We start from the raw sequence: 9,661 nt of genomic DNA on the forward strand, positions 1-9,661 counted from the left end.
TGCACCTGTTAATTTATTTTATGTCACAATTATAATATAATCAAATGAACTTTTTATACATGGCTAAGTGGTTGCATATTCTACTCAGCCATAAATTAGTAGCAGGGCTTGTAAAGTCTATGGCCCTCTCGAAAAATCTAACAGTTGTGACCTTTTCTTGGTTGAGAAAAGAAACCCATTCTTTGAACATGAAGTAGAATTCTCTCCTGCAGCATACGACTTAATGATGTAACATGCTGCAAGTGGGTTTCCCTCTCTTTATCAAACTAGTAAAGTGACCCGTGTTTCCCGGGTCTCTATTTTCGTATATGTTAAAAAATATTATTAATAAATGTTGTATTGTTAATTTTATTCTTTATTTTTTCGTAACGACAATAAGATAAAAGGACCCAATAAAAAATAAATACATGTTGAAGGATTTAATTTAAAAAATCAGGGGTTCTAATTAAATATTGTTAAATAGTTCAGGAATTTATAAATTAACTTAACCTATATTGTTTACTCTATTAACAAAATAAAAATAATAATATTTTTATTAAATAATATATTTTTTAAAACATACTCTCTCCCTTTATAAGCAACAAAAAAGTCTCTTATTTTTCGGTCTTAAATATGTAAATTTCAGTTACATATATTTTATTTAATGAGATTCTTTTCAAAATACATTTTATTTAATAAGATAATTAACTTTTTTATATTTGGTATCAAGTTCCAACGAAGAATATTTTAAGAAATATATTTGTTTTTTAATTAAAAATGACATTTTAATGAAATTAACTAATTTTGTTAATAAATGTAAAATATGTCTTTTTTTCTTTTTATAATCGAGACAAGAAGGAGTACTCTTTATTAATAATTAGAGTTTATTAAAAATTATTTAAGTTTATGAGTGTCATTTTTTATATATATATAAATGAGTGTCATTTCTTATTTAACAAGTCTTACTCATAAATTTATAATTAATAAATTTTAACTAACAATAAAATATGTATTAGAAGAGATTTACTAAAGAAAAATATATTTAGAGTCTCACTCTATTTAGTTGGTCTAAATTATTAAAAATAAAAGTCTTATTTAAAAAAATTAATAGTGAGAATTTTTAATAGAATTTGATGCTATGTCTTGAGAGTGTAATTTAATCATAAATTATTATTTGAATTATTTTAAAAATTAATAAACTTATCATATATAATAAATTATAATTAAATAATTGTATAATTTTTTTTGATAGTTAGTATAGACATTAAACTTTTTTTTAATATCTTTCTTGGTCCAGGGTGATATCATTTGCTATAATGTCTATAAATATTTTTGCAATAAAAAAGTAAAGTAAATAACCACTTTTGTCCCTTAGTGTGTAATTCGCTCTGTTCCTGAAAGATGAAAATACAAATTTAGTCCCTGAAAGTGTAAAAAATGCGACAAATATATCCGGCTGTTAACTTTCGTTCGTCACTCTTAATAAAATAACCTACATGGCATAGATGAACAAATTATCATAATATTTTTTTGACTTTTCATCTTTCCACTCCACTGACAAGTGTGTCCCTAAAAGATGAAAATGCAAAATTTAGTCCTCTAAAGTAAAAAAAGTGTGACAAATATATCCAAACTTAATAATGAATTGCATAAGAGAGAAGCTAGGAAAAAAGAGATTAAAAAAATAGTAAAATACAACTTAAGATTTGAACTCTTATACTTTGATTATCTATCTATTTATCCATCTATTAAATTGTTAATTAGTTTTTTAATTAATCAATATAACTACTTATTTTCCAAAATAAAATAATTTTTTTTAGTTTTATGATATAAAAAAATTGAGTTAGTATTTTAAAAAATAAAAGTATTTTATTTCTTGAATTTTTTTCTTCTATTAATTATTAATCTTTATTACGTACTGTGCCAGAATATGTCAAATGGAATGTAAGGTCACTGCAATCCCTAAATCAGTGAGAAATACAACTCTACATTCCAAAGGTAGAGAATAAATTCTCTATTAGTTTTTTTTTTTTGTTTTGAAGTTAACATTTGTATTAGTTTGAACATTATTATATTTTTTTTATTTAAATTTGTTTGGGTTCTTTATTTGTTAGTAACTGTTTTCATTTCATTATGTATAACAAGTGTTGTCTCTAGTAGAAACACATAAGGTTTATCCAAGAGATTCTTTATGTATATTTTATTGATTAAGGAAAAAGACTTATAATTTCACTTTAGCTTTATCTAATTTAAATTTTGTGAGATTTTTTTTTATAAAAAATTATTTGATTAAATTATTTTTTTTAAATATATAATTAAATAAATTTGGTCCCACAATCGATTGTATTTTTTTTTTACTCAAACCTCTCGACATATTATTTTTAATCTAAATATAAGAATACTTAAGTTGGAATTGAGATATGAAATAATTTTAAAAATTAAAAGTGAAAAATTTAGTAGAAATTTAATAAAATTATAAGATATAAGATAGAAATTTTTTTAATAGCAAAAATTAAGATTTGACAAGGAAATCAAAATAATAAAAATATATATTAAAAGGTAATTTAAAAAATATATTACATAAATACTAAACAAATAGGAGTAATAAATTACAAACACATAATAATAATAATAATAATAATAATAATAATAATAATAATAATAATAATAATAATAATAATAATAATAATAATTAGTCACAATCTATACTGACAATCTATTTTATTAATGGTGACGGATGAAAATTAACGACCATATATATTTATCGTATTTTTTACACATTTAAAAATTAAATTTTAGATTTTGTTAGATTTATCAACAAATTACATATCTAGAATAAAAATGACTATTTTAAAAAAAGGCAACATCTTTTTTCCAATTTGGATACCCTAACGTGATAAGGACTTAATTATTTGTCCTCATTACACAACTTCTGTTGAAACACAAGCTACAATTTTGGTAAATGAAGCCCTCTGTGCTACGTTTGTCACTGCTTGTTTTCGTTCCTCTGCTTCTATCCCTCTTGTATGTTGCACTCATGCCAAAGAAGGAAACTGCTATGAAAACCTATGAGGTCTTTGGAGTGAAGATAGAGAAGAACCCACCTCAGTCCAAGCTCAATGAGCTTGGAGTCTCAACTTGGTCCAAGTAACTTTTTTTCTCTTTCTTTTCACTTTTTTTTTTTGTTTTTTTTTTCTAGTATGATCTTGTTATTGAGATTTTTCACTTCTGCCCATGACGTGTTTCCTTCAAAGTTTCAACATTTTCTGCATTACAAATTTTGGGTCTTGGTTATTTATGTCAGTTTGTGCTTCTCAGAAGCTACTGTAGGGGTTAGGTAGTGGGATTTAGCTCCATTAACGTGAACAACTCACTTAGAGGTAAAAATAAGTAATTTGAGTAATTGATAAGAAAATCAACCATCGATGTATATATGCACGACAATTTATGTGTGTGCTAGAATATTAACTGCTGATCTTCTCATTTGAGATATAGTAAATAATTTTAATCATTGATAAGAAAACCAATAGTTAATAGTCTGTGTAATTTTATAACAGATCATGAATATGTTGGAATATCAACTGTTAATTTTCTCATTGATAGAAACCTATTGCAATTTTGTATGATTATACCATTTTCACATTGATAGAAACCTATTGCTATTTTGTATGATTATACCATTTTCTCACTGGGAAAATTGGCCATTGAATTTTTCATCAATGATTGATACTACTTAACTTTATCTTCTCACTTTAAAGGAGCGGAATCCGATCAACAATAACCTACCTACCTACCTATTTCCATTTGTATGATTGTACTATTTGTTTGTGCTTTGTTGCTTCCTCATAAATCCATCAATCTGCATCAGCATTAGTATCTTTCTGGGTTCTTGGGAGGTTTATCTTGTAATTCAGCTTGCTGGGCAATTTCTGTCCAACCTTTCCCTGGTTTCTCTGTGTTGGATTCCTTGAAAAAATGATGTGTTTTTGGACCTCATCATTCTTGTGCAGCTTTGATCTTAAGGTGGTAAAGGGTAGATCTGTGTGGTTTATCTTCTCATTGTTTTTCCTGTTCTGTTTCCCTATGTTTTGTAGAGAAAGGAAAAAGAGAAACACCTATGTAGTTTAAAAATTACACATCTTGATTCCTTGTGAAAGTGGAACTTTTTGTAATATTGACATCACTTGTTTAATACAAGAGTTAAAAAAATTATTACCATATCATATTTATAATGTTTAAGTCTTCAATTGAATGTATTTAAATCATATAAAGAGAGTAACATTGATCTAAATTGTGACCAATTGTAATGATGGTGATATTTAAATCCATTTTTTATCATATATGCGTTGGTGAAACAAAAAATATAGTGTAAAGGCATTCCATTTGTATCAGAATTCAGAATGACTTTCTACTATACAAGAATGTTTTTCAAAATTTATCTTGGTTATTTATTTATGATAAGCGAATTTATGGGTCACAGGATTCATATTTAATTCTATCCTTGAAAATTGTACACTTTTATAGTTGATGCTGAATGATAATATGGAATGCAGTTTCATGCAACAGGCTTTATAGTTAAACAATATGCAAAAAATTCCCTTTAATTTTTCCTACTTTTGTCACAAGCAAAGCCATGACATAGGCTATAAAGTTAAAGGTATCATAGCCATTCCCAAATCCCCCTTTCTCTCATAGGTGAGACTTGTCTACTAAGGCCTAATATCAGAGGAAGCACACATCTACTATACTACTACCATTCCAATAAACAATGGGAGTAAGACATTCAATGTAACACCATGAATTTTTATGTCATCCATAGAATTTAGGGTGCATACTGCGAATATAAATAATTGCATTTCCCCCCTTTAGATACATGTATGTAGTTATTCTATGCAACATTAAAATGCTTGAAAGGTATTGTTGCATCTATTCATAAGTTTAAGGTGGCAGCATGGAGAAATGACTAGCACATTTTAATCCTATAAAAACCTGCATTTATGATCTGTGAAGCTTTATATCTTTTCTTCTTGGTTTTGCTTGCTTTGTAGTGCTTTGGTTCTATGCTATCCTTTTATATTTCATACTATCTTTGACACATGGGACTAAACATTGAACAGGTGGGAAGGTGGTCCAGCCAAAATTCCATGGTCCTTTAAAGAAGAAGAGACTATGTATCTGCTGGAGGGAAAAGTGAGGGTTACTGTTGAAGGGTCTGTTGGGTCTTTTGAAATTGGGGGTGGTGATTTAGTTGTCTTCCCAAAAGGAATGAACATTACTTGGGAAGTGATTGAAGCTGTGAAGAAGCACTACAGCTTGAAAAAATAATGATGTGTACTTATAAGCCTTTTCTGTTGTTGTGGCCTAATGATGCCATGTATGAACATGATCAAGTAATTACTACTCACTATAGCAGGATATACCAAAGCCTTTCACTTCCATTAGATTGTACCTTTGACAATGATCCTATTGGAATTAATCTCTGATCATTATGTTTAAGATGATTGTGGAGGGAGCAACTCTCATCTCTTAACTCGTTTCTTTGCATTATCTGTGCTAGTTGGGTACAAAAGAAAATATTTTTAGAAAAAAATTGCTTTGGAATGCTTGTTTCTCTGATGAAACTTGAAGGAGAATATCCAATCAAACCCTAAATAAGTGACCCTTTATAAATTAATAAAGAAAGATGAATACTACAAAACTTGTACACCACCTACCTGTCATATGTGCACGAGGGGATCCTCTCCAGATTTTTCGTACACCAAATTCACATCGATGATGAAGAGACAAGTTTGGCTACAAAGGCAAACAAAATTATGAGTAATCATGTTTTATTTTTCTTGGGAATTGGGATGATTGGGCTGTGTGCAGATATTAAAAAACAAGGCTTTTAACTTTTCCGTCCAAAAATCTGTCACTGAGATGATTAATTAAATTCATATCAAATATATGATTTGTTTAAACATAAGAAAAACAATTTTAAAAAAGTATTCTTTTTAATAAGTAGTTAAGATTTGTTTTTTAAAATATATAAAAAAAAAATTTATTTTAAACAGTTTAAACAAACACACTAAAAAAATCAAAAATACTATTTTATTAAAATAAGTACTTTTTTTAAGAAATAAATTTAAATAAGCTCACTCATAATCTTAAAATCTTAAATTAATAAGCATAAACAAGAAAACAATTACTAGTATTAAACAAGATTTACCATCATTAATTTATCTAGAATTTGTGCAGTAGTGGTTTAATTTATTGGACGTACATATATAGCTTAATAGTGAAAGATTATTGGTTGGTATAGAGGGGAGGGTCCATTTTAGTATTGTATCTTGGTGAAGTCATCGTATGGGGTGGGTTTGTTTAATTTGTAAAGAGCATTGATTACTTTTTATTTCTTCATAGACCTTAAAGTGCATAGAAATTTTCCGGTGCAAGAGAAGAGGAAATTAAACATAAGCTGTCTTGCAACGTTCCTTGGTAAAGAGCTCTTCCCACTTCTATCCACTTGCTCTTTTAATTTATTCATGCAGTAACATTATTTCTCTGTTTTCTGTCCTTCTCGGTCTTTTCCTCTTTTTCTGTCCGAATAAGTTGAACCCTTGTAGCTTGTATATATGCTCTATGGTATTATGTTTTTTATTTCTGTCTAGGTACTATACTCCTAACTATAATACCTGTTTAATATATCTGAACTTGTGCATGCATAATTAAGCACGTACATTAAATTAAATGGGAAACAAGAAAAGAAAAGAAAAGAAAAGAAGCATGATGCATGGTTGTTGTCCTTTCAGCTAGCAATTAAGCTTCACGAGTCCTAAAACTAATTAATAAATGATGTCATCATCAATTGTTAGATCATCATCTGAAGCAGCTCAACATTAATTTATATATACTTGTCACTAGAGAAGTAATTAATTAAGAGTCCTCCTCCTCCTCCTTTTTTCCTCTTCATTGCCACCAGCAACTTCATCACACACACACACACACACTGTTAATAAAAAAACATGTCTTGCTGCAGAAACCGAAAGCGCATTGGAGATGCAGTGATTGCTCCCGAAAGAAGAATACCTTCAACATCAACACGAGCAGCTAGCACTGTTCCATTCCCTTTGGCTGCACCTGCACCTCCCTCGTCTCTTGCATCATTTGTTCCATCGGAAACTCCTTCAAATTAATGAACAATAATCCTCAGGTGATGTTATAGTATCTGCCTATAGCCCTTACTCCATCTACGACATTGGGCCTTATGCACATGAAACAGAGTTAGTTTCACCACCCTTTTTCTCCTCAACATATACTACAAATACTGAACCATCAACTGGCTCCATTCACTCTTCCACCAGCTGAATCTGTTTACACAACTCCACTTTCTTCACCCTGAAAACCCCCGTGGGTCAATTCCTTAGTTTCACCACGATCTGACTTCTCAGTTTAATTAATTAATTCTCGTACGTCAAAGGAAGGTTGGAGAAGAAGAGCATTATGAATATGATGTCAAATTTAAGATCGACAAGGTTCATATATATATATATATATATATATATATGATGTCAAATTTAAGATCGACAAGGTTCATATATATATATATATATATATATATAAGATCATAGATTTTGCGGTCCTTGTAAATAAACACACACATAATATATATATATATATATATATATATATATATATATATATATATATATATATATATATATATATATGAATGAACCGCTACACAATAACGTCCACCCATGAGCCACTGCCTATGTGACACTTTTTAATCAATCAATTCATTTTTTAAAAATTATAAAAAATATTATTTGTTATTTTTTAAAACATTAGAAAGACCCTCTCTCATATTAAAACATTATTTCTTTATCATGTTTCTACAAAGCCATCAAGTTCTTCGAAGTCATCGTCGACGTTCTCCGAAGCCACCATTGTCTATCTCAAAAATTGCCAGCATTGTCATCAGAGGTTTTTCTTCGTCACCATCGCATGTCTTCGATGGCATAGCTGGTAAGTGACTCCCTCTCTCGTGCAAACATTTGTATTGAAGTTCGTCTCAGTCACACATGCACATTGATACGTTTCTCTATCACATGGGAGTTGTGATTCTTGCACATTTGTGTCTATCACTGGTTGAGGTTCATCTCTCTCAGGTTAGGTATGTCTATCTCTCATATGTGCATTTCTTCTCTAATTTGATATAGGGCTTGTTGTATGGATTTGAGTTTTGATTTTATATGAGAACCTTAACCACTGTGATTTGTTCCTTCTGATTCTTATAGGGTTTGTCCTTTCAAATGGTATTAGGCCGCATATCAGATAAACCTATTAACCAATTAGTCAAAAAAGTTAACCATTTTTACCACCAGTGTTAAGCAACTAATAATAATATTGTATTGAAAGGAAATTCAAAAATTTTGCCATATGTTTGAGTGTGATTTCTAGTCAATGTCTTTGCCATGCTTGAATTAGGTTCATTCATTCATGATGAAATTATAGAATCCAAAAATAGTTTAGGTTCATTCATTCATTATGAAATTGTAGATTTTACTTCGTGTGTGTGTTATTTCTGTTTTGGTATGATGAACAAGTGCCTAAATATAATTGAACTACTTTTAAAGTCATAAATACACCCTTGATTGTTAATTTGAAGGTTATGGGCATAATGTTTAATGTTTCACAATATTTGAATGTTGTTAATTGTATTAATCCCAATGGTTAACTTCAGTATATAGGCCTAATTCATTGAAATTATATATAATGGTTACTTCTCTTATTGTGAATGGCTACTAATGTCATGATATTATTTTGCAGAATAATATTGTCACTAGGTTAACTATGTTAACCAGGATAGTTAAGATTGTTTTGCACACGATTAACAATTTGTACACGATATGTGATTACTATAATGCATAATTTTATTTTATCCTCATTGTCTTAATCATGTCACATGATGCACCTTGTATCGTTAATCTAAAGGTTATAGGTGTAATGCTTAAAGTTTTACAATATTTGAAAGTTGTTAATTGTATTAATCCTAGTGGTTAACTAGACTATCTATGGCTAATACATTTAAAGTGTGTATCATGGTTAGATCTCTTGTTGGTGACTTGTTGAGGGCGAGCCCTGATGCAGCGGTAAAGTTGTGCCTTGGTGACTTGTTGGTCATGGGTTCGAATCCGGAAACAGCCTCTTTGCATATGCAAGGGTAAGGCTGCGTACAACATCCCTCCCCCATACCTTCGCATAACGAAGAGCCTCTGGGCAATGGGGTACGAAATTCTTCTATCATGGTTAGATCTCTTATTGAGAATGGTTATTGATGTCATGATATTAATTTGTAGACTAGAATTGTCACTAGGTTAATTATGTTAATCAGGATGGTTAAGATTATTTTGTACATAGTTAACAAATTATATATGATTTGTGATTACTATGACACATAATTTTATCTTCATTGTCTTTATCATGTCACATGATGCACCTTGTATCGTTAATATGAAGGTTGTATGCATAATGCTCAATGTTTCACAATATTTGAAAGTTGCTAATTGTATTAATCCCTATGGTTAACAAGACTATCTATGGCTAACACATTCAAAGTGTGTATCATGGTTATCTCTCTTATTGAGAATGATTACTAATGTTATGATATTAATTTGTAAACTAGTACTGTTACTGGGTT

At 29.4% G+C, this 9,661-nt stretch overlaps 1 protein-coding gene across 1 annotated transcript; it reads left to right on the plus strand.

Annotated features, from left to right (window-relative positions):
• Nucleotides 1-2,860: 2,860 nt before the first annotated feature.
• Nucleotides 2,861-5,475, plus strand: LOC100807654 (uncharacterized). The gene is made up of 2 exons (XM_003534002.5): nucleotides 2,861-3,126; nucleotides 5,097-5,475. The coding sequence occupies exons 1-2, from the start codon at nucleotides 2,942-2,944 to the stop codon at nucleotides 5,302-5,304; spliced, it is 393 nt and encodes a 130-aa protein (XP_003534050.1). The 5' UTR covers nucleotides 2,861-2,941; the 3' UTR covers nucleotides 5,305-5,475.
• The last annotated feature ends 4,186 nt before the right edge of the window (nucleotides 5,476-9,661 follow it).

The sequence above is a fragment of the Glycine max genome, chromosome 9 (assembly GCF_000004515.6).
Source record: "Glycine max cultivar Williams 82 chromosome 9, Glycine_max_v4.0, whole genome shotgun sequence".
In the NCBI taxonomy this organism is placed as follows: domain Eukaryota; kingdom Viridiplantae; phylum Streptophyta; class Magnoliopsida; order Fabales; family Fabaceae; genus Glycine; species Glycine max.

Bases quoted from the DNA above. Each gene is read 5' to 3' on its own strand.
- LOC100807654 (XM_003534002.5), top strand. From the start codon at position 2,942: ATGAAGCCCTCTGTGCTACGTTTGTCACTGCTTGTTTTCGTTCCTCTG. The intron at 3,127-5,096 runs GTAACTTTTTTT...AACATTGAACAG, and splicing joins GGAGTCTCAACTTGGTCCAA to GTGGGAAGGTGGTCCAGCCA.